The sequence below is a fragment of the Rattus norvegicus genome, chromosome 15 (genome assembly GCF_036323735.1).
Source record: "Rattus norvegicus strain BN/NHsdMcwi chromosome 15, GRCr8, whole genome shotgun sequence".
Lineage (NCBI taxonomy): Eukaryota > Metazoa > Chordata > Mammalia > Rodentia > Muridae > Rattus > Rattus norvegicus.
This window is the reverse complement of record NC_086033.1, coordinates 3,336,814-3,362,263: the sequence shown is the minus strand read 5'-3', so window position 1 is coordinate 3,362,263 and position 25,450 is coordinate 3,336,814. Positions and strand designations below refer to the sequence as shown.

At 43.6% G+C, this 25,450-nt stretch overlaps 1 protein-coding gene across 2 annotated transcripts in view; it reads left to right on the top strand.

Annotated features, from left to right (window-relative positions):
- Positions 1-25,450, top strand: part of Vcl (vinculin) — an 89,823-nt gene that overhangs the window by 42,628 nt on the left and 21,745 nt on the right. For both annotated transcript variants that reach the window (NM_001107248.1, XM_006251639.5), the window contains exons 5-13: positions 984-1,106; positions 2,243-2,403; positions 10,809-10,899; positions 11,560-11,707; positions 16,909-17,062; positions 18,407-18,582; positions 21,646-21,836; positions 23,404-23,603; positions 24,575-24,703. In NM_001107248.1, coding sequence (NP_001100718.1) covers positions 984-1,106; positions 2,243-2,403; positions 10,809-10,899; positions 11,560-11,707; positions 16,909-17,062; positions 18,407-18,582; positions 21,646-21,836; positions 23,404-23,603; positions 24,575-24,703 — 1,373 coding nt within the window. The remainder of the gene's footprint in view (positions 1-983; positions 1,107-2,242; positions 2,404-10,808; positions 10,900-11,559; positions 11,708-16,908; positions 17,063-18,406; positions 18,583-21,645; positions 21,837-23,403; positions 23,604-24,574; positions 24,704-25,450) is intronic.

Sequence of the window (25,450 nt, the reverse complement as noted above, 5' to 3'; positions counted from 1 at the left end):
AATAAGGCACTCAGGGCGAAGCAGAAGCAGTCCACCTTTCTGCCTGTCCTTTGTCTTGATGGTCTCTATAAAGCTACTTATGAAATCTTAGGGGTAATTTGACAATCAAAGCTTAAAACAAAAATCATATAGCTAGCCAGTGAGAAGATAGAAGCACTTGGATCCAAGCCTTTTGACCCAAGTTCTATCCTGGGAGCCACATGATAGGAGAGAACTGACCCCTACGTTGTCCACTGACCTCTGCACGTACACTGTGGCACATAGGTGTGTCCTCTCATTACACATATCTGTAAATAAATGAATGCAGTCCAGAAGTCACGTAGCACTTTTGCATAGTAACCAAAGTAAACAAAGTGCTAACAGATTGGTTCCAAAACACCATATGCTTAGAAAGCTGTACTTTTTATAATATTTCTATTTTGATTCTAATTTTAATATTATTTTGGACCAACTTCAAAAACACATTACCAAGGTAAAGGCTCATTAGGTAAAGATTCTTACTGCCAGGTCTGCCTGAGTTCCCTTCCCAGAACCAGCATGGTAGAGGGGGAGAAGTAACTCCTGCAAGCAACCCCTGACCTGCGTCCACAGCTCACCTTGCCACACGTGTGTTCTCCACACCTGTGTTCTCCAGTGTACAGACAAGCGCATGTCAGACAGACAAACCGTCCGACCCTACCCAGCCCTGTTCTCCTCAGAATGCAGTCCCCGAGGTTCTTGTGTAACACAGCACAGTAGCCAGATGGACGTCATGAAGTCGGTGTGTATACAGTATGAGAATGGTTACATTTAGGATTTTCCTTTAATAAATCACCTTCACTAAAACAATAGCATTGCATAGGTGCTAGTTTGTTACCAATGTCTGTCTTTAAATAGGCAGATGGTAGGTTAGGATTTTTGTAGTAATTTATAACGGATTTAGTCGAAAGGCCAGCTTCTGGTTTGTCTCCCCACTCACCCTGCATAATTGCTTCGTGTCCCAGGAATGACGAAGATGGCCAAAATGATCGATGAGAGACAGCAGGAGTTGACGCACCAGGAACACCGTGTGATGCTGGTGAACTCAATGAACACTGTCAAAGAGCTGCTTCCTGTTCTCATTTCAGGTACTTCCTGCTTCATTTATAGGGCACGAGGAGTTAGGAGTTCAGGCCTTTGCGGCTCTGGTGCATGTCCTTTAGACTGGGTGAGATGAGGTGTGGTTGAGTGTTAACTGTTAGTTTAGTCACCATCTTGAGTGTTCTTTCTGTCTTTCTGTGTTAACTGACAGGGAATTTGTGCTGGCCGAGTGTCAGTGTGTGCCTGTGCCTCATTGTTTGCGCATATCTTAGTCAGGATGTGGGTTACTTAGTCTAATTCTCAGAAGATGGCGGTCTTTAAATTTCTATGGCTGTCATTGTCACGTTCCAGTACCCCCATGTTGTAAAAATATAAAAATAAAAAAGAGAATAGTTGTCTTTTACCCCGCTGGGTCCGCACCGCGGTGCCCCAAGATATCTGCTAGATATCTTGGCGGAAACACAGCCCAGCCGCGCACTTTCCTACACTCAAACCCTCACATAAAAGAACACACAACACAATAATCTTAGATCCAATCGGTAAGATATAATTGTCCACTGAAACATACAAAGCCCGGTACCATCCATCCCTTAGGAACATTGATAACAACCTGTAAATACACAGAGCAGAATCTTAACCTCACCTGCCATCTTGTCCTGCCACAGCTTCTCTCTCTCTCTCCCGTCTCTACCTTTCTGTCCTAGTCTCCTCTTCTTCCTTCAAACTTCTCTCCCGCCCACCCTTCCTTCTCATCCAATGACAGGCCTCCTTCTATCTTGTGCCTGCCTCACCTGTGACATCATCCTACAGCTGGAGGCCATTGAGAAGGATATTGAGCACCTTGTGATTATAGCTCATCTGTGTGTTAAATCAGCTCCCTAGTGACATGTGGTGCTCCCTTTGATCATCAATCTGCTTAACAACGAAAGCTGCTGATACTGGAACTTCATCAGCTTTGCAGTGACTGTGTTAATGTTCTTTTAAAGACACTAGAGGACCAAAAACCTATGTTTAGAGTGCGGAGCATCATCTGTGACTTGTAGGACGCAACAAGATTAAATGGCTCAGACTGCCTGGCGCCAACCCAGATGGTCAAAGAAGAGAAATGACCCCCACCTCCTACCTGTGACCTCAACATTGATTTTCAAAAGATCAAATTATGACCGTTTGTTTATTTTTATAGCTATGAAGATTTTTGTTACAACCAAAAACTCAAAAAACCAAGGAATAGAAGAAGCTCTGAAAAATCGAAATTTTACTGTAGGAAAGATGAGTGCTGAGATTAACGAGATCATTCGTGTGTTACAACTCACCTCCTGGGATGAGGACGCCTGGGCCAGCAAGGTGAGTCTGACTAGAGGAGAGATCATGAAAATGCCAACGTCTGCTCTCCTGGGCGATTGTGATTAGTACTGTCTTGAGCAGTGTTTTATAGAAATGCACAGATATTATGGACATAATTTCTCGCTCACTCATTTTATCCATTGCCTGTCACCGTATACATTTTCTTTGTTCCAAGGTGGACTGAACAGGCATAGGGTGAGAACTGGTATAAGGCTGAGGGGTGTAGCCTTCCTTCAGGCTCAATTCTCATTGGTTGGGCTGGTAGAGGACTTGGTATCCTACTTCCCTAGGTGGGCTCCTTGCTTTTTACATGGGTGATTGTTGCCAGGTAACTTAAGGAAGACAGAGACCATGCCGGCCCATAATTACGTACTTCATGCAAGGCTTACCCTTAGCCACCCTTGATTAAGAGGAGTGAGCAGAGGAAACTCAGAATTTTTAAATGTGTTGCTCGATCTCTGTTTTTTCCTGAGGAAAGTATAATTAAAATATTGGTCTTCGTATTTGTTGGTCAGTTTTCCAGTCCCTTTGCCTTCTCGGGATACTCAGACTGCAGAGGGAGTCCAGTACTCTGGGTTCCTTTTAGAGCCTATGTGGAGAAGTTGCCACTCTGGTCTACTTACTCCTGTGCAATGGCAAATCTTCCAGGTTTGAGGAAGCCAAGACATTTTGGTTTATACTTGCCCTAGAGAAGTGCAGGATGTAGGCAGTTGTGGGAAATGCCCCAACTCCAGGGTCTAGCTTTCCTATGTATGACCGACATGCTGTCACCAAGGTCACCCAGCTGGCTGTTAACAGTGACTTTATAATTTGACTTTGTTGGGTGCTCATTGGGGCTGCTTTTCCTTCCCTTCAGGACCTCAGAAAAGGTAAGGTCAAATCTGGGGCCTACTCTCCTCAGTCCTGCTGTTCAGAAAGCTGATTTAACTGAATATAACCAGTTTACTTTTGAGTATAGTGTAGATTCATTCTCAGAGGTGTTCCCTCATTGATAGCATGTTCTCTAACGGGTTGTAAAATTATATTTTAAGTTTTTATGATAAAATCATCTTAAGTTCTTGATATTTGATTCTGCTTTTGCGTGATAACTTTCCTTCCCAATGACTTCTTTGTGCATCTTCTTTTTGTTGTCATTCTCTTGTTTGTTTTACTCTTTTTCTCGAGCTTAGAAGGTAAGCTTTCTCTTGCCCTTCATTCAGTTCCTTTCTTGCTTAAAAAGAGAAAAAGCATGTCTGTGGGGCTTTCTCGTGCCGTGTGCTATGCCTCATTCCGTGTGCCGGTGTGTAACACTGTGCTGGGGTATGTGTCAGACAGAATACGATTTAATGTGGAAATCTGGGCTGTGCTGGGAAGCCTGACTTTGTGTCCTATTGAGTTGGTGTTTTTGGGTGGGTGCAACAAGGCAGAAAAGATTGCTACGGCATATCAGGCTTTCTACGTTTGGTAGGTGCTTTTATCTTTCTGAGCGGGCCCCTAAAATTAGTTTTGGCCCATTCGTCCCCAGTAGCCTCATTGGAAGGGCACATTTTCCTAGGTAGCTGGGCCAGCTCCCTGCGGACCCTCTCTCGGGAAGGAAGACTTGGGGTGATGCATCTCTGCACCTCACCTAACAGCCCTCTCTGTGGGCCTTCACATTTTGCTTTTGGAGATGTGTTGCTGAAGGTTTTGCCAGCAACAGAAATGGATAAGCTAGAGAGTTTGCACTACCAACACCAAAGAGGACAGGAAGTAAAGAATAGTGATTCTTTTTTCTCCCCCTTACCTTGAGTTAGTGGCTTTCCTCATGTTCTGTCGCTGTTGCCTAAGATGTGAATCAGCCATAATTCAGTGATTTCACGTTCCCCTAACCAAATCTCTTTTCTTTACTTCTAGCAGATGAGAAACTAGTAAGGAAGAACAGGCAGCTAATTGTAACCTTTCTCTGTTTTGGGGGAAAAGTAATCTCTCAGTTAGTGAACACATGTTACTGAGTTTATTTTGTGCAACTGGCATCAAGAAATGCTTTTTTAAAGAACAAGCAAACAAAACCTAGATGAGTTTCATTGGTTTTCAGTAGCAGGATCTTGAACTTCGGCAGGACGGACAAGGGAAATAGAGTGAGGATAAATTAAGTCTGCTCAGCCAAAAGATGCTCAAATACATGGCATTCGAGTAAACAAGAACTTACTAATCTGCCTGCTTTTGTTATATACTTGATTAAAAAATCAAAATAGTATAAAAAGATACACATGACGAGCCTCTTCCAGCCCTGCTGCCTTCCTGGTTTATCTTTACTTACCCCTATGTGTAAACTCTTTAGTAGTTAGAAGAGTATTTAGGAAAAGAAATTTTGCTCTGAAAATGGACAGTTGCTTTTTTTTTTTTAATTAAAAAAAGCTTTTTTATTTTATTTTATTTTATTTTTTTAGCAGGATTCTGAATCTTCCTTTTCTGACTATAAACAGTAAAGTAGTAGATCCGGGGTCTGTCTGTTGCCACCAGGTTCCCATCCTGTTCAGTGCTGTCTTTCCCTACCTCCTGTCCCTCCGATAAGTGATTAACTTTGTCTTCCCGTGCTTGTTTCATGCTTCCCCCTGGGTGCAGTGTTCTCCTGGAAAGTGAAGGTTCCTCTAGAAAGGTGGGGGAAGAAAGTAAGTGGAACGAATTCTCGGTAAAAATACGTCTTCCGAATAAGATCAGATTTTGACGAGGCAAGGCACAGCTGAGTAGTGTGCCTTCACACCTACACCCAAGTCACAGACCCACACATCTAATAGTGACTTCACAACTTCATTTCTGTTGACAGTAAAACTGTCCTTTAAATGCAGCAGTCACTTACAGTGATCATTAAAGTGAAGCCAGCGTTTTCCTGGGACAGTGTTATGACTCAAAAGAACTTGAGTTAAATATAACTCTTATTTTACTCTGCAAATTTGGAGCTCTGTACTTAGTCTTTTAAAAATCATTTATATTACCTGTATCTCGATGCATGCTGGGAGATGAGAGACAGACCAAAGCACTCTTTTGCTCAGATATCTTTGAGCCTTAGAGAGGTAGCTTTGCATGTTGAGCCTTTGGGCTCTAACTCAGGATTGGTTGTTGTGGTGAGGCTCCTGCTGGGCTCTAGGCCTGTGAGGGATGCTAGTGACTGACTAGGGTGCCTTCCTCGTGAGATTATTGTACTTTATAACAAGAAGGAAATACTGGCTAGGTTGTGCTGTCCTGTGACATCCTCACTGCAGACCACTGGGATTTAAGGGTTGAATTTAATTTTGATTACTTTTAAAAAGATCAGGTTGTTTTGTTTACCTCTCAAGGAGGAATTAGTGTTTCTCATCCGATCTAGGTTATCCTCAGCAGGTCCATCTGTGAGTGTGCTCATAACTTGTGTAGGTATTTATAGAGTTGTGAAGCTTCTATCAGAGAGGAGAAGCCAAGTGCAGAGAAGGGAACTATTTAAAATCATAGGATTAGGCATTGGTCAATTTGTTCTTTCCTGAACAATGTTCAAAACATTGTGTGATGCTTGTAGAAATGGAATCAGAAATGAGGTGGAATGAGGAGATAAGCCTTTGGCATAAGAGAGAAAAGAGGGCTGGGCAATAGATTCCATATTTAAAATTATTATTATTATTTTAAAGATTTATTTATTATGTATACAGTGTTGTGCCTGCATATATGCCTGTCCGCCAGAAGAGGGCACCAAGATCACACCACAGATGGTTGTGAGCCACCATGTTGTTGCAGGGAATTGAACTCTGGAAGAGCAGTCAGTGCTCATAACCACTGAGCCATCTCTCAGCCCCATATTTAAAATTCTTAACTTAAAAGTACTAGCTAGCATTGTAGGACTCTGCTTTTCTTCCTAAATTATTTTATCATTATTATTATTTGAGACAGGGTCTCTCTATGTAGTCCTGGCTGTCCTGGAACTTTCTATATAGACCAGGTAGGCTTAGAACTTATAGAAACCCTCCTGCTTCTGCCTCTAGAGTGCTGAACTCCACTTGTCTAACTGTGGTTATTCTTGATTGCCTCCAGGGAGAATCTCAGTATTATTCACAGGTATCCTTGAGGCCTGAATATGTATTAAAGTTTAACAGTCTGTCAGTCCTTTGTTTGCCAAAATATTCTTTGTTTATGTTTTAAATGTCCTTCCACCTTTAGTATATAGTGGAAACTGCTAGGACCCTGAAGGTTTTATCCTGAGCAACCACACACACACACACACACACACACACACACACACACACACACAAACACACGCACATTCACATAAATTAAAAACAATTTGGGGCCTGGCATGGTGGCAAATAATTGTAATTGTAAGCATTCAGGAGACAAAGGTAGGAGGATCTTAAGTTTGAGGCCAGCTTGATCTACACAGTGAGTTTCAGTCCAGCCTGGGCTACTTGATAGACATTATCTCAGTAAAACAGAAACAAAATAAATATATGCCCCAAACTACAACAGTAAAAATCATAGTGGAAATTGATGTTGACTTTTTTCTTTTCCCAATTTGAATGTTTATGGAGAAGAATAGAGGTACAGTGTTTTCTTTCCTTTTCTAAATACTTACATGACAGGGCTTAAAATGCTTTGTGGGACACAGTATGGCTGACTACAGATTGTAATTATTATTTTTTTTTCTTCTTTCTTTTTTTTGGAGCTGGGGACCGAACCCAGGGCCTTGCGCTTGCTAGGCAAGCGCTCTACCACTGAGCTAAATCCCCAACCCGATTGTAATTATTTTTATCACACACACACACACACACACACACACACACACACACACACACACACACTTCTTCAAACTGACTTCCGGTTTTAGTGCTTATGGAATCTGTTTATATTATATCTTCTGCTAGTGCATTTTCATTGATTAAGACAGCATGCCCTTTAAAAATATTGTGTGAGATTCTTTGGAGACAAAAAATATGTGTCTATAAACACTTTTTAATAGCAATGACTAAACTGTAATGTGTTTAAGTGATTATTAGCAGCTCTACTCAAAAAAGAACTTAAGGTCTTCTAAGTAACAGATATAAATTTTTATAACTGCCTAAGTCACATGCTTTAAAATCAGAGGGGTAGAAAGATGACTCAGAGGGTGAATGAGTTTCTGCTGGTCTCATGATCGGAGTCAGATCCCTGGAATTGTCCTCTGACCTTCACACGTACTCTGTGGAACATTGTCACCCACTCATATACACAAAAGTAATAGAGAAGATTATAACAGCAGCAGCAGGAGCAACAGCAGCAGCAGCAACAACAGCAGCAGCAACAGCAGCAGCAACAACAACCACCACCTAGAAACTAACTGCAATTCCCAGGTTTAAAAATGCAGCTTTAGTGGGGCTGGAGAGATGGCTCAGCGGTTAAGAGCACTGACTGCTCTTCCAGAGGTCCTGGGTTCAAATCCCAGCAACCACATGATGGCTCACAACCATCTGTAATGGGATCCAATGCCCTCTTCTGGTATGTCTGATGACAGCTACAGGTATTCATACATAAAATAAACAAACAAATAATCTTAAAAAAAAAAAAAGCAGCTTCAGGACTGGAGAGGTGGCCCAGTGATTCAGAACATTGTCTACTCTTCCCGAAGCCTCCGGTTCAATTCCCAGCACCCAAATGGCAGCTCAGCACTGTCTGTAACTCCAGTGCCAGGGGATCTGATGCCCTCTTCTGGCCTTCATAGGCACCAGACATGCACTCACTGCACAAACATACGTGCAGGGAAAACAGCCAAATACATTAAAAAAAAATTGCAGCCTCCTTCCATAGTTGCCCTTGGTTCAGTGTAGGGGAAACAAGCATCTGCTAATTTTAATTTCCCGGGGTTGTCAGATCTACTCAGAAGAAAATTACCCTCTTCCTGGGAATCACAGTCTTTCTTCATCATGAAGGGCCGCTGAGTTTACTGGAGAGAAACGATGATGTTCGAGGATGCTGATTAGAGCAAAGCTTGTCTTTGCATTGTGTTTCAAACCATTTCGGGACATGGGAGAATAAAAGCAGCCGCTTGTGTTAGCGCACATTGTACATTTGAGTTGGGGCTTCTCTCTAGAGAAGTGTTAGCCAGAGCCCGGACTGACAAGGTGGAGTTGTGCTGACTGGTCCAAAAGTTTGTGGCAACTTTCTTTGGGAAAAAAGAAAAAACATTGAGTTTCATGTGATATAAAATAAGAGGTTGGATTCAGCAAGCTTAAGGTCAAACGGTCCTAAGTCCTTGTTTCTTAATTTGTAAGACAAAATTACATTTCAACTTGAGATTCAATGAAGTAATCGAAGGAGAAACTGGCTAAGATAGCATCTACCGTGTAGGAAATCGAATTTGCCTGCCTAACTGGTAGCCATTACTGCTAGATAAGTGCTAAAATACTTAGATTTCGAAATGTAGGTGTTTATTAGCTTTCTCACCCAAAATAAACATATTACAGAGAGGTTTATTAACAGAGTTTTAAATTTCACTTTGACACAATGTCTCTTTTCCAAGGTTATGGAAATGTTATTATAAACAACTCCACACCTAGACAAATTGTAAACCCTTGTAACTTATGGTAGGTAAATACTGAAAGCTATCCAGTGTTTTGAAGTTAGGAGTTACCCGAGAGCCTTAAAAAGATATCCATTTAGGCCTTTCTCATTTGGAATTCAGTTCTGGGGCAAGTTTTGCTATATAAATCCTTGTACAGCCCAGCAGCAAAGTGGAGGAAAGAAACAGATTTAAACAGTATGGACAAGTCACCTGAAGACCCTGTTCTCCGGGTTTACTAGCTGTAAGCCGGCTGTGGACTGGATTTGCCTGATGTGGCCTAAAATTGGCAGCTGTCACAGTCCCATATAACTTAGTACCCCTACCCCACCACCCAGTAGCCTAGCTGACCTTTTTGTTGCTGTGACCGAGAATAAAGTTAGGATGAGAGCGCACTCTCTATTTTTTTAGATGAGAGAAAAAGAAGTCCGAAAGCAGAGAGTCTATCATTTGAGTAGGTATTTCGGGGTTTTCAGCCCTGTGAATGTTGCCTGTTCTTTTTGTGTTACAGTGGTGGTCTTTGGCTTGGAAGTAGGGATGTGCTTTGTGCCCCCTTGTGGAAGCTTGGTGGTACAACCCCTGCAGGACTGGAAATTGAAGAATGTTTAGGGATGAGGCGTACCTAGAATTTAAAGAGGTTAACATTATGCTTTGATGGGTTGACTCTCTGGGAGTCAGTCCTCTGGTGCAAAAAAGGAGAAAGATTGTTTTTTAAGATGTTAGTAGAGATGGCCAATCGAGGGCCAGATGTAGCACACATCTTCCATCCCAGAAGTTGTGAGGCAGAAGCAGAGGCAGAGGCAGGCAGATCACTGCGAAGCAGCCTCGTCTCTGTGATGAGTTCCAGGGAACTAGGGCTATGCAGTTATACCCCTGTGGGTGGGGAGAACGGGGTGGAAATGCAGAGACGGACAGACAGACGGGGGTGGGGGGAATCTCCCAATTATAAGATTGGCTCATGGAACTTTGTTTCATTGTCATTTGTTTTTTATGTGTTATAAGTTAAGCTGGGAGTCATGGCGCATACCTTTAATCAGACAGTTTTTGTGTTGACAAGGGCAGCCTGGTTGACGTAGCAAGTTTGTCTATCCAGAGCTACATAAAGGGAACCTGTCTTAAAATTTTCTTTCTCTTAATTGGTCATTTTCTGGTGACATCCCAGCAGATTCTGTTGGTTTTATTCCTATCATCATGAGTCCTGGTTATAATCGATAAACTGAGATCCATTTATCTGGGTGGCGAGGGATCAAAAGATGACAAGTGAGGGCAGCAGGGAAGGTCAGCAGTGCGCTTTCTTCCTGTAAAACTTTCAGAGGTTTATTTTGAGAACCAAAACAAAATGGTTCATTAATTCTGTCTTACTTATTTTTCCCAATGAGTAGCTCCAAGTTTTTTGACTTATGAAATATAATGAATTGCCATCCAGTGTTTGCGTGTGTGCATTTCATAAAGAGAAACGAGAACTGTGCTTGGTGGCTCCACGTACTAATAAGGCTCACCTAGAGCAGGGGGGGCTCCCGCAAGGCCTGGATGCTGACATGACACAAGGGCTCCCACCGGGTCTGGACCAGTGGGAGCGCTGACAACGAAGCATGAGGCTGCAGGGCTTTTTCCTGCTGACGACATTAGACATTTTTTGGCTTGTGCAGTTTTTTAAGCTTTTGCAATTTTAGCAATGGAGACACCAGGAGGCAGAATAGAATTAATTGAAGATTTGCATGCAACATGTTGCATTTTGACAGACACTAGACTTGTGGTGTGGTGAGATTATTTAAGGCTGTTGCAGGACTACCTGAGCTGTCGTGTGTTAGTGCTGTAACTTCTTCTCTGTAAAACCTGAGAGACCATGATACAGAACAGACAAAAACTGTGCATTTCTTTTCCGAAGGACACTGAAGCCATGAAGAGAGCGCTGGCCTCCATAGACTCGAAACTGAACCAGGCCAAAGGTTGGCTCCGTGACCCCAACGCTTCCCCAGGTAACTCTGCAGTCCTTTTCGGAACAATAAGCAGTTAAAATCCATAGTCTCCCCATCCTGAGTAATTGAGCATCCTGCCTTAGTTCTGAGAAATTAAAACATGCCTGGCCTTGAAGGACAAAGGCCCAGAACTTGTCTCATCTCTCAGTGTGAGTAAATAGACTGAGCTGAGCTGCTCTTTGAAAAGTTACTGCTTCACCGTTTAACAACTCCCTGAAGCAGGCAGGTTGCTATTCTGAGTAAATACCTCTCTTGGTTCCCGTTGGGCGTGCTACTACCATTTACGTCAGCAAAGTATTTAGTTAAGTAGATCGTACAGTGGTGTTCAGAATGTCGGATGTAAAGCTGCATATGTAAAGATGAGACCCAGCCAGGTCTTTGGCTATATGGCTTAGATGGAGCACACGTGAAAGGCCTAGTGGAAGTTGGAGGGCCTAAGTCCTGTTGAATTAGGACACCATTTCTCCTCGCCCTGGTACTCATGGCAAAGCCACTGCATATCTCCCTTCACAGGGTGGAGCCTCACCTTGTGGCTGTGAGGCAGGGTATGGCTGTAGCTGTCAGGTTACGTATTCCTTCATGAATGGAATGACTTGTGAGGGGATCTCTCTGGATAACTGATGTCCCACAGTGTAGGTACTGACTATCTCATGGTTTTAGGGGACGCCGGTGAGCAGGCCATCAGGCAGATCTTGGACGAAGCTGGAAAAGTTGGTGAACTTTGTGCAGGCAAGGAACGCAGGGAGATCCTAGGAACCTGCAAGATGCTAGGGCAGATGACTGACCAAGTGGCTGACCTCCGAGCCAGGTAAGGCTCTGCTTTCCTCAAACCAGCACCGGGCACTTACTCCCCACGAGGTGATTCAGAGCGCAGGTCGTCGCCAATTTTACTGAATTCTCTTTTGCTAATAATAGAGCTTTAAGACATTCCAAGTCTAATAAAGTTAGAGTCTATTCTAGAATTGATTTTTGTTTTTGTTGTTGTTGTTGTTGTTGTTGTTGTTTTAAGAAAGGGGCAGACTTGGGTTGGGGATTTAGCTCAGTGATAGAGCGCTTGCCTAGGAAGCGCAAGGCCCTGGGTTCAGTCTCCAGCTCCGGGGGGGGGGGGGGGGGGGAAGAAAGGGGCAGACTTGAACTCTGACCAAGTTAGTTATCTTTTTTTTGGAGCTGGGGACCGAACCCAGGACCTTGCGGTTGCTAGGCAAGTGCTCTACCACTGAGCCAAATCCCCAACCCCGTTAGTTATCTTTTATAAAGAATGGATGCATAGATGAAAAACTTTGGTAGGGCTTGAGATGTAGTCCAGTTGAGAAAATGCTTGCTAGTGTGTATGCAGCTTTGGACTTAGTTCCTGGAACCCATTAACCAGCAGGAGCGGGTGCCTCCGATCCCTAGAACACAGGAGGTGAGGCAGGAGGACAGATTTCAGTGTCATCCTCAGCTAGCTGTTGAGTTGAAGGCCCGAGCTACATAAGTAGCAAGATTTTTATATATAACTCCTGGTGGTGAGTTCCTGCTGCCTGCCCCTAAATGTTTTCTGTTCCAAATGAACATCACACACTCAGCCTTTTTTCCCCCCCAGAGCTGAGAACTGAACCCAGGGCCTTGTGCTTGCTAGGCAAGCGCTCTACCACTGAGCTAAATCCCCAACCCCTACACTCAGCCTTTTTATCTGTTGATATGCCTTAAACAGTGCAACAGCCGGGCCACTTTCTAACACCACATGGTTAAACCGCCTCCCTCCGCCCGAGTTATCACTTACTAAGTTCTATAGTCTACCAGAGGGCTGCCTATCTGGGCCGCACTCCCCTGGCTCCTTCACGTGGCGGTCATGCCTCCCTCTCCTCCACTCTTGTCAGGCCCGGCATCTCTCCTCCCCTTCTTATTCTCCCAGCATGGTGGATCACCCTGCTTCTTCCTCCTTCCTCTCTTTTCCAAGACCGGAAGTCCTAAAAGCCCCACCTTTGTCTGCCCTGTCCAGCCATTGGCTGCCAGCATCTTTATTTCCCAATCAGAACCAACTCGGGGGGTGGGGGTTGGGGTGGAGGTTGGGGGGGGGTGAGGGTCGGGGGGGAGGGCAGGGTCCCTCAGTATCTGTGTTACACTTCTGTAACCAGTTTGGACACCAAAATTAACATCATAATACAAGCAGCTTTAGGCCAAACCCACTACAACATGAGATACTGTCTTTTTTATTTTGTGGTAACATCTATTTTTTAAATTGTTATTATTTTATTATTATTCTTGTGTGTACACCTGAGCCATCTCACAGGCCTTATGATCTGTTTTAACCTTCCTTTTCCCCTTCTCAAATCTTTGTTTTCAGAACACCTATCCCTAAATAAGTACACTTAGTTTGCTATTGAAAAAAAAAAACTCAGTATAAAGTAGATTAAAAAATACTCATCTATGGAGTTAGTGCATGTATTTGTAGACTTGGAGAGGACTGAATTGTGCGGAAGTCCCTAGAGCAGATGAGATTTACTTTTGCTTTGAGACTGTTCTGAAACTCCTTGATCACTGGGGTACATAGCACACTGTATACTACAGGGCCCAGAAACAAACCTGAGCTACGGGATCCAAAGTTATGTACCCAGCCTAACTGTAGCCTATATACGTACTCCTTTTGGTTCACATGAAACTTCTATTCTCACGAAACCGTTCATCTCTGCCTAAAGCAAGGCGGGCGCCTAGATAATATCAGGGACTCCTCTGTGGGGTTGTGGTAGTGTCGTATCCATAGAAGCCCCGTGGCTGTGGCTTTCGGGGTGCCTGTCCTTGGCAGAGAGAACAGCTTTGTGCAGTGTCCTGGGTCTCACGGAGTCTGTTCCCTACGAGAAGCAGCCTTCCTTGTCTGAGGCACCGTAAGAACTTTTCGGAAGGGACAAAAAAAGTTTTGTTCCCATTTGGAAAAATGCCAGTGCAGTTTGAGAAGATTCTTGGCTCTTCTGATTTTCTCATTGTTGGCTCTTTGGTTCTGCATCCCTTTCACAGTGTGGCAGGCAATTTTCATTTGGAATTCTCAAAAACACAGCTGTGAATCTAAGCAAAAGAAGGAGGTAGTTGTCTGGGAGAGACCATTAATCTGTTAAGAAAACGCTAGAACGGGGATGAGTGACTGGTCCTGTCCCACATTGGAGCCTGCACTGTCCTTTCATGATAAAAGATGAGAAAGCTGTCTTCCATTGTTTGTGTTTTTTTAAAATGTACGAGGCCAGTTATTTTACCATTTTGATGGCTGAAGCACAGTAACACTTCTTCATTGGTATTCAAGCTGCTGGGTTTTATGAATACATTTTTAACCCTGTAAGACTCCGTACATTTTTTTGTTGTTGTTGTTTTTTTTTTCTTTTCTTTTTTTCAGAGCTGGGGACTGAACCCAGGGCCTTGCGCTTGCTAGGCAAGTGCTCTACCACTGAGTTAAATGCCCAACCCCTTTTTTTGTTGTTCTTTTTTGTTTTGTTTAGATTGGTTTTTTGAGAACAGGGTTTCTCTGTGTAGCCCTGGATGTCCTGGAACATGCTTTGTAGACCAGACTGGCCTCAAACTCACTGAGTTCTGCCTGCCTCTGCCTCCTGAGTGGCAGGATCAAAGTCGTGCACCACCACTGCCTTGCTGGCCTCAATAAACTTTTTAGTTTGAATTTGGCTCATATATATTTTTATGTTTTCACAGTTAGATTCATATAGGAGAAATATTCGTCATGATTAATTCAAAGAAACTGGCAGTGAGTGTTTCCCGTCTTCCTTCCTTTTCTAGTTAGCGAGCAGGGAGGCTTCCGTGTGAGGCCCGGCAGTGTGCTTTTGGGACTCATTGCCTACGGCGTGGTATAGACGGGTTCTAAAAAGATGGCAGAAGGGGCGGGTACACATTGCTTAGTCAGTAAGGCACGTGCCAAGTAAGCGTGACGGTCTTTAGAGTCTGTTACCAAAGTCAGACCTCATGACCCTCTGGGGTCCATAATTCCAGTCCAATGAGGTAGAGACAGTTCTATTCCCGGGCTTCACTGTTCAGCCAGCCTTAGTCGAATCAGCAAGTTGACTCCCAAGAGACCCAGTCTCATTAGACAGGGAGGATGACAGCTGAGAACAGCACCCATACCCTGGCATAGACACACAGACACAAGCATGCACATGTACACATACGTGCAGAAAAAAATACACATGGGGCTCAGTGCCCACGCACGCTTCAGCTGTCGGTAGCTCTAGTTCCAGAAGATTCGATGCCCTCGCAGGCACTGCACACACACAGTGCACACACATAGTGCACACACAGTGCACAGACACACACAGCGAATGGCAAATGCCATCTCAAAATTTTTTTTTAAAGATGGGTAATAATTAGATTCATTTTACTGTTAAGGGAAACAAGGATGTATTGGAGTTTATCCTAAACTTAGAAGCTCAGATTCAATTATGCCATTCTGTAAAAAGGAAGAAATTGTCACACCCTTGATTGAATTACTAGTCCAGCTGAAAGTAATCCGAGTTTGTAAAAAGATGGCAAGTCTCACTTTCTGGCCTGGGCATCCAGTCTCTGCTAAGCCCTGTCTTTTATTGCGTGGCTGAATACTGTTTCTGAGAGGGTAATGTATGAGTCTTTAAAGGCTTTATGGGAAACAGTGCTCTTCATCCCTCAGTGTTCACCTGCTTGTCCCCTGCAGGTTGCATCGTAGTGGAGGGTACATGTCAAGGTTATCATTAGGTTCATCATAGCAGTGATGACAGCTTAGTTGTAGGTACTTTATAAACTTGTATTCTCAATGTATTTTCCAGTATATGTTCTCTTTTCTTTCTTTCCCATATTTTCCTTTCCTTTATGCTCCACACCCCCAGTCACCTTTGAGCTGCGATTGAGCTCTGGATCTCACAAATCAGGCAAGCTGTCTACACCCGAGAGCCACACTTCAGCCCTGTACATTATCGTGACAGGCCATTCCCCTCCCGGTGCTGCGATCAGACTCCTATGCAGTCTGGGCAGACCGTCTGAGACTTTATACAGGCAAACACTGCATTGCTGCCAACCTTACCTTATGTCACTGTAGTTTTATAAATGAGAAGGAGAAGCTGAGGTGTGTGGCACACTCCTTTAACTTCTGTACTTGGGAGGCACAGAAGGTGCATATTTAAGAGTTTGAAACCACCCTGGTCCAAATAGTGAGTCCCAGGACAGCCAGGGCTGCAATGGCAGGCTTTGTGTCCAAAACAACAACAAAATCCCCTAAACCCCAAGCCAAACAAACTCTGAAGCCCAAGAACATTAAACACCAGAACAAACATCCCAAAGGGGCCAAAAGTCAGGAGTTAGAAACAGGTCTAATTGGTTTCGGTGTGGTCTACTCTCTCATACTGTATGCACATGTTCTCAAACAATTTCAACGTACGATTCCTCATAAATAAGACAAGCTAATGGCTACTGATTTCTAAAACACACCCGGCTATAGTAACAAAGCCCTCTAGAACAGTAAGATCTCCATCAAAATTTCCCACGGAAGTTTATGTTTGGTTATTTAATCAAGAATAATTATCAAGGGGTTGGGGATTTAGCTCAGTGGTAGAGGGCTTGCCTAGCAAGCGCAAGGCCCTGGGTTCGGTCCCCAGCTCCGAAAAAAAGAAAAAAAAGAAAGAAAAAAAAAAAGAATAATTATCAACATTTGCTGGCCTGGCTTCCATGTGGCTAAGTAGTTCCCTGAAGCTAATGTGAGTTGGACACAACAGCGCAGGTTTCTAATTCTAGCATTTGAGAATGAGGAGTTCTACAAAGCCAGCTACGATTAGATAAGACCTGGTTTCTAAAAACAAGACAAAATAAAACTATTCTTTTTTCAAAGTAAAAGAGAAAATAGGTGGTTTGGATATTTTCCTTTTTTCTGTTTTCTTAACCTGTCTGAGCTTATTGGGAAAATAGATAAAGACACACATGCTAATAAAAAGAACACGTACCGGGTAAATGAATATTTTTATACAGTATTTTAGTGGATATAATGACCATATTTGTCGTTCTGAGTAGAGGACAAGGAGCCTCGCCAGTGGCCATGCAGAAGGCCCAGCAAGTGTCTCAGGGGCTCGACGTGCTTACTGCGAAAGTGGAAAATGCAGCTCGAAAGCTGGAAGCCATGACGAACTCAAAGCAGAGTATTGCGAAGAAGATTGACGCTGCGCAGGTGAGGGGGGTTCTCAGGAGGGAGGGACGGAGAGAGGAGGAGAAGGGCTCTTACAGATCCCATATCCCTTCTGCACTGGCCTTTGCCTTCCTCCACTGTGGTAGGTAATGGATGCTCCTTAGTGATGACCGTTTCCCAGCAGTCTCCTGGAGTATCCCCCATACCACCCTAGGCGGAGACTCACCTTTGCCTATATTTTGAACTAAAGATCTTCATTTTTGGTACTTCAAGTGGTTAGAAGATCTGAGTATGACAGAATCCTAGATTTTGAAACAGGTTTCTGTCTTAGAATTCACTACTGTATGTAGTAAGAAATATCCTAGCCCAGGGTTTCAACCTTTGGTTCTTGAGTTCCTTGATAAAAACCACACATAGCCACTGTGTTTGTAATAAGCCTGGTATAGCACAGTGGCTGGGCAGCTGCCTCACCTGCATGCTGTTAGAATCTACTTTCCTACAGATGACCCCGAGTTACTACTTACAATTCAGCTGGGCTGCCTTTAACTGCAACTGGGCAGCCTTAGGGCCTCACACTCCTCCCCCTGTCCATGGTGGCTTCCTTTCCCTCTCCTGTATGTTCTTCTACCCCATGGCAGCTGGCTTCTCCTCCTCCTTGTGCTCCTCTCTCCCCAAGCCCATGAAACCTTAACCTGTGCATCTTCTGCCCAGCTCTTGGCTGTTGGCATTTTCATTTACCAATCATAGTTAACTGGGACAGAGTCACTAGCTTCTACGTGCAGACTCTAGGTCCTGGGGGTTCGCACTTAGCATTGTAATAGTAAGAGACAAAGCCTCAACAACTATATCAGGCTATAGTGGTATTCACATTTCAGATTCTTTCTGTACAACACAGCTTTCAAGCATTTATCAAATACAAATGCTTGAAAAATTTGAAAAAAGTCTCATTAATTCAAAAGAGGAATAAAACTTAGGAAGATACTTTATTCCTGTTTTGTTGTTAATTATCTTTTTTTCTTTCAGTTTGGGTATCAAACTCAGGGCCTTGTAATGTTAGTCAAGCACTGTACTATTAAGCTAAAACCCCAGTCTGGGAACTTTATTTTAATGGACATCAACGCGACTGGAAATGTAGCTCAGTGGTAAGAGTGTAGGGCCAGGTTTGATCCTTAGTATTTGGGGTGTTTGGGGAATATGACACGATGGTACCGAGGAAAGAAAAGATGAAGTGATTTCATCTTCCCTCGCCTAAGAGCCTGTATACACGGTAGAATGAGTGCTCTAAAAACGATTGCCAGTATGTGGTGTGACTGCTTTAGAGTCATTTCTGATGGCTAAGTTTAAATGTGGTTCTGGGTAGATCACATTGTCCATTTTGGTGTGTAGAATTGGCTGGCAGATCCCAATGGTGGACCTGAAGGAGAAGAACAGATCCGAGGGGCTTTGGCTGAAGCTCGGAAGATTGCTGAGTTATGTGATGATCCTAAGGAGAGGGACGACATCCTCCGCTCTCTTGGAGAGATAGCGGCTCTGACCTCTAAATTAGGAGACTTGCGAAGACAGTACGTATCTGACTCCTTAGTCTCACATTAGCATCTTTTATTTTATGGCCTGCTAGCCCTCCCTCTCTTATTTTACTCTAGGAGCATGGAGGGTTGACTCCCCATAGGTTAAATGCATATTTAGTTCCCAACATACAGATTCTTGCCCACCTCAGACATAATGCATGTTAAATGCGTAGGCTACATAGGTTTGTGACATGACTAGGTCACATGTCACCTCTGTAACACTGATGTACAGATGTTGTACAGTGAACAGTGATGTAATTGAACTTTAATGATTTGCTGTTGATCAGATGCTTTTTTTTTTTTCTTTTTTTTTTTTTTATTAACTTGAGTATTTCTTATATACATTTCGAGTGTTATTCCCTTTCCCGGTTTCCGGGCAAACATCCCCCTCCCCCCTCCCCTTCCTTATGGGTGTTCCCCTCCCAACCCTCCCCCCATTGCCGCCCTCCCCCCATAGACTAGTTCACTGGGGGTTCAGTCTTAGCAGGACCCAGGGCTTCCCCTTCCACTGGTGCTCTTACTAGGATATTCATTGCTACCTATGGGGTCAGAGTCCAGGGTCAGTCCATGTATAGTCTTTAGGTAGTGGCTTAGTCCCGATCAGATGCTTTTAAATGAATGTATTTAGCCTTCTGAGAACTCGTGTTTAAGCTCTATTTTATAATTTATAAACTACGACTTTCCTTGCTATATTCTGTTTATTACAGGTCTGTCCTTGTCACTAGGAAAATGATTTTTTAGCTAGCTGTGAAAAGACTCCTGTGTGCGAGTGAGACAGGAAGTGCAAGGCGCTTTCTCCCTTCCCCAGCAGTGTTACTTCTTGAGTAGCAATTACATAAAGGATTCTTAAATTACATTTCCTGGATGATTGTTCCTATAATAACCTGCTTGCCACAGCTTCCTTTCTTAAAGGCTTTCGCCGCACCTGCTTTGATTATATAGAAGAGTTATTCCTTTGTTCTGACAAATACATTGCTCTCCTTAAAAATGACAGCAACAGCAGCACCATGGGCTGGGGATACAGCTCAATCGGCAGAGTTCCTGTGTAGGGGCTGGGTTTGGTCACCAGCATTTCCTAAAACAAGGTGTGGTAGAAGATATCTATAATCCCAGAAACTAGGAGGCAGAGACAAGATCAGAAATTCAAATTCCCCTATGGTCCCATCGTGAGTTTGAGACGCTATTTGGAGAAACCAAGCCAAACCAAAACAAAGCAGCACCATTTCCTACAGTAGGGTGTGAGGAGGGTGGTCTGGCTGGCCCATCTGGTGTCTGAGGTTGGTGCCCTTGTCTTCCTTCACTGCTCTGTGTGTCTCTCCAGAAGAACTGCTCAGGTCAGGGTTTGGTATAGTGGCTGCACTCCCCTTGTCAGAACCTCTCCGCCTGCCCTCGGCAAAGGTGCAGAGGGAATGATGGGAGAGAAGTGGCTCTTTTCTACTGTAGTCCTGCAGCACTGTTTTCCAAGGATAACCAAAGTCAAACATCTGGGAATATTCCATTTCTTCCACTTAACTTACATGTTCTATTTCTGTTCTTCTGTGAGAAAAATGCCTATTTTTATCCTCCCAAAGTAAGAGGTTCATTAGAATCCTCTGACAACCAGGGCATTGCTGGCTAAGAGCAAAAAGGCAGAGACTGTGAATTCCTAGGACCCACCACAGTTTGTTACATAGATACTTGGGATGTTTTTTAGATGATCAGGAGCTAACTATGGTCATGGTGCTAACAGTAGACCTTCATGTGTGGCCGTGTCACCATGCATATCGTTGTAACATAAACAGACATGGACACAACCACCCAGCAGCAGCGCCAGTCATGTGAAAACCGCAGTAACATGGTGTGTCTAACTTTGGAAGAGGGAGGTTAGAGAAACTTAAAATAATAAAGACATTCTTGAAATGAGTCATTTTTCCAGATGGGCCGATCTCCCCTCCCCCCCCCCCCCCCCCCCCGTGACTGGCCAAGTCTAGAAGTCCCTAGAAGTTCTCATGTCCCCCTGCAGTGTCTTAGTAGACAAATGGATCCTGTGTGTCTGTCTGTTCACTCTTTTGTTTACTTTGCTTGGGGGTGCTTCCTGGTAGGTTTGACCTACCAGGCCCCAGGTCTGATATGATTTTCTAGCTCTGGTGCCTCTGCTGGTTGACTAAAAAGTCTTTTTGAAGTATGGACCAAGGATTATCTGCAAATTTGATTTACAATATGGACCCTTACCTCCTCCTTCTTTGATGGTGGATTTAACTATCTGAATCTAAAAGTAAAGTCCCAGATACCTTCTATTCACACTGTACTTGGAGAAACACTAGAGTCTAAGTGTACTTTGTGACTGCAGGTGTGTTGTTTTTGAGTAGGAAACCACCCAGTTCAGTCAGTTATGGCAGAGAATGGGGGTTATATGATATTACCATATGGTAATATAGGTGGTAGCTTAAAAGTGAGCCTTCTAAGCTGGGTGGTGGCACACGCCTTTAACCTCAGCTCTTGGGAAGCAGAGCCAGGCAGGACTCTGTGACCAGGGTCTCTTTTGATGGTGGATTTAACTCTGAATCTGATAAGTTATGTCTAGATATGAGTGAGTTAGCTCAGCTAACATAACCTGGTATAATCCTAAAGACTCAAGCTAGGAGAAAATGATGTGAATTTAAACTATTTTCATACTTATGGGCTAGAATCTGATAAGTTATGTCTAGATATGAGTGAGTTAGCTCAGCTAACATAACCTGGTATAATCCTAAAGACTCAAGCTAGGAGAAAATGATGTGAATTTAAACTATTTTCATACTTATGGGCTAGAATCTGATAAGTTATGTCTAGATATGAGTGAGTTAGCTTAGCTAACATAACCTGGTATAATCCTAAAGACTCAAGCTAGGAGAAAATGATGTGAATTTAAACTATTTTCATACTTATGGGCTAAATAAAACCTTCATTTCAAATCAATTTGATAATCATTAGCAATTTTCATTCTCATTAGCATGTTATCAACAGTCAGCTTATCTCAACATAAATCGTGTCTACAATGTGAATTATAGCTGGATGGTCGGTCACTTTATTCTTTAGGGGGAAAGGAGACTCCCCAGAGGCTCGAGCCTTGGCTAAACAAGTGGCAACCGCGCTACAGAACCTGCAGACCAAAACCAATAGGGCTGTGGCCAACAGCAGGCCTGCCAAGGCAGCCGTCCACCTGGAAGGCAAGATTGAGCAGGCACAGCGGTGGATTGATAACCCTACAGTGGATGACCGAGGAGTCGGTAAGGGCTGGTCTCATGGCAGACGTGCGGGTCACTGCCTCTGTTACTGCATGATTGGCCAGTAGGGGGTGAGAGGGCTCTCTGGCCACCACAGAGTCACTTTTCAGTTCCATTTCCAGACGTGGCCAGTAAGTTCTCCATGATTTAATTGAGAAGTATTAGAGAGTAAATAATTTTGCTATGGACAAACAGAGCTTCATAATTGAAGCTTTGAACTAATTACTATTAATCCTGTATATATTTTCATTCTGTAGTATTTCTGTTTTGGGTCCTTACCAAGTACCCAATTAAGCGTGTGTGTGTGTGTGTGTGTGTGTGTGTGTGTGTGTGTGTGTGTGTGTGTGTGTGTGTATGTGTATATATATGAAAATGACAGTAAAAGGTATATAATGTCCTCACAGCATCCTGTAAAATATTTTTAATGTTGTTGTTTTGTTTGTTTGTTTGAGACATGGTCTCTGTGTAGCTCTGGCTCTCCTAGAACTCACTGTCTCGGCCATGTTGGCCTTGAACTCACTGAGATCCATCTGCCTTTGGCTCCTGAGTTCTGGGATTGAAGGCCTGCATCTCAGTGCCTAGCTGAAAGTGGAAAAGTTTACAGCCTAAGCGTTTGACTTTAAGAAGACCCAGGAATAGATGAATATAGTTGTTTCATAATTGCCTAGCACGTTTGCTGAGACTGAAAGATAAAGCTCTCCTTTCCTTTCTTATTGATAAGATGAGTGTTCAATTAGTGATGCCTAGTGTCAGTGAGTGGCTAGAGGATTGGGCAGGTGCATAACCGGTTATAGGAATGAAATAACATAAACACTGAATCTCGTATTCTATGCACAGTTCTGTTAAAATCTCCATACCTACTGGGTCTACAGTTTGATTTTAGGAGTTTTTTTTTCTATTAATTCATTTCTAAGTTACCATCAGAATGTATGTAAACAATTTGAATATTCAGTAATACTTAGCAAGCAGTCAGATAGTTATGGTTAATAAGATAAAATGTAACCTCAAGGCTGGAGAGATGAGATGGCCCAGTGGTTAAGGGCACTGGCTGCTCTTCCAGCGGATCCAGGTTCAGTGCACTGCAGCACCTACATGGCAGCTTACATGTCTGCATGTGTGGAGGTAAAATACTCATGCACATAAAATAAAAATAAAGAAACCATTCCAAAATACATAACCTGTATTTTTAGGTTATATTTTTGTTTTTGTTGCTTTTGTGGTGCTAGGTCTGCCATTGTGTTACAATCCCCATCCGTAGACTGTGCTTTACAAAGGTATTTAGTAAGTGGATGCTGCTCACTGGAAAGAAAAGGAGTCAAGAAATGAAAGTTCGGCTTGGGCATAGGTCATTCTTAGCTTTGTGTGAGGCTCTGGGTCCAATCCCAGCCTCCCCTCCCCCGGAAAGGTTAATGCACAGTGTGTTCTCCTTATACTGTTCTTTATTTCCAAAGAGTTATATTTTGTCAGGGAACCCCGTATCCCGATTAAATGCTATCTAAAAAAAAACCTGGAGTGGCAACACAGTTGTCTCAGAGTCTGTGTAAACCTTAGTGGTTTTCTTTTGGTTTAGGTCAGGCTGCCATCCGTGGACTTGTGGCTGAAGGGCATCGGCTGGCCAATGTCATGATGGGACCTTATCGCCAAGATCTTCTCGCCAAGTGTGACCGTGTAGACCAGCTAGCAGCTCAGCTGGCTGACCTGGCTGCCCGAGGGGAGGGGGAGAGTCCTCAGGCGAGAGCGCTTGCTTCTCAGCTTCAGGACTCCTTAAAGGTAGACCTCCCTTGGTATGCTCTCTGATGTCTTAGGGTTGAGAGTCACCAGACAGAAGAGACCTTTGTGCAGTGTGTGCATGCATACAGAGGACAACTCTAGTGGCAGGCACCACTGGGCCTTATGCTTTGAGACAGGGCATCTCATTGTTCTGGGACTTGCAGAGTAGGGTAGGCTTGTCAGCCGGTGAGCCCCAAGCTGCCTGTCGGCACCTCTCCAGTGCCAGCATTTTTAATGGGAGTTTTGGAGCTCACATACAGGTTCTCATGTGGCAAGGCAAGCACTTTACTGACTGAGCTGCCTCACCTTGGCCTGAGGCTTGAGATTCTCAGGCTTAGGAAAAATTAAAACAAGACAAGTACAATAGAAAATCCAAGATGATTAGGAGAAAGCCAAGTGGCAACAATTAGCGTTTTCCTAACTACACTTAATTAAGAAGTCTGCCGTGATTTTGCTCTTTGCAGATACTGTTTTACTGTTATTTAGTCAGTGTTTATTTAGATAGGGTATCTTATTCACTCTGTAGCCCAGTCTGGCCTTGAACTCTTGGCAGTTGTCATGGCAGGACTTCTTGATTGCAGCAATTATACACATGTAGCTGGAAGTTACTGAGTTTCTCTGTAAATGTTATTCCCATCTTTACTTTCTTTTAAGATAATGAACTATTTAGATAATGAACTATTTGGTCTTCTGAGTGTTAATAAAGTCATCACAGGCCTGGCTAAAACTGGGAGGGTAAGGAACTCTGTTTCTACCTTAAGCCTGCTCTGTGCTGTGCTCAGCCCTGAGGTTCTGTTGTTTCATAGTATTCATCGAGAAAGGAGTCATATCTGTGCTCTGTACACTTAGATATTCAAGAAAGAGTTTGAAGGTAAATGAGTGAGAGAAAGAATGAATGGAGAAAGGGCGTGATAGCAGATATGCCTTGTGGGTGTTGATATAAATCTTCACTTATAAACAATATTTTTAAGGATCTTAAAACCCAGATGCAGGAAGCTATGACTCAAGAGGTGTCCGACGTTTTCAGCGATACTACAACTCCCATCAAGCTGTTGGCAGTGGCGGCCACTGCTCCTCCTGATGCGCCCAATAGGGAAGAGGTAGGTTCTGAAGTAGAGAGGATGCTGTGGACAAAAGAGGGAAGTGAAAGAGAGGGGGTGTTCTAGTTCACCAAGTGTGCCGGCTCTGTCTTTAAGTGAATGTCGTAGCATGTGTGGCCATTAGATTAAAGCAAGTGGAGCTGCTTTTCACCACATCAAGAAGCACTCCATGGAAGTGTTTGGCGTTTGCTTGAAAAACTGGCACCTCCGTGTTTTTCTTGGTTGTGCTCATGGGAAAGCATCTGTGCAGTCAGGAAAGAATGAGGGCTGAGGGTGACTCCAGCCACCGCTTTCCGAACCACACTTTAGACTCTACACAAGTCAGGACAATTCTTTACACTCATTTGATGTAATCATTCTGGGCAAACCCTTCTAGTGACTCCTCCTTGTCCCCAAAGTGAGGCCAGAATCATTACAGTGACCAGCAGGCCAGTGATGTGCTGCTAAGCCAATTCTTCAGGATAGAACCCAAAGGGCCCGGTTTGTAAAGAAACGTTGCTTGGATTTTTACTATGTAGATACTCTCAATGTGCTGTGTTGGGACTCTTTGTTTTGTTTTTTTGAGACAAGGTCTTGTTAACATATCCCAGGGTGACCTTGAACTTGTGTTACTCCTGTCTCCATCTCTTAGAGATTGAGATTATAGATGTGCGGCACTGTCCCCCCAACTATACCTGTTTAATGTGAAGCTGCTGAAGGCAGATCTGCAGGGACATGTTTGACTCCTGTCAATTAGTGTAGAGCTAT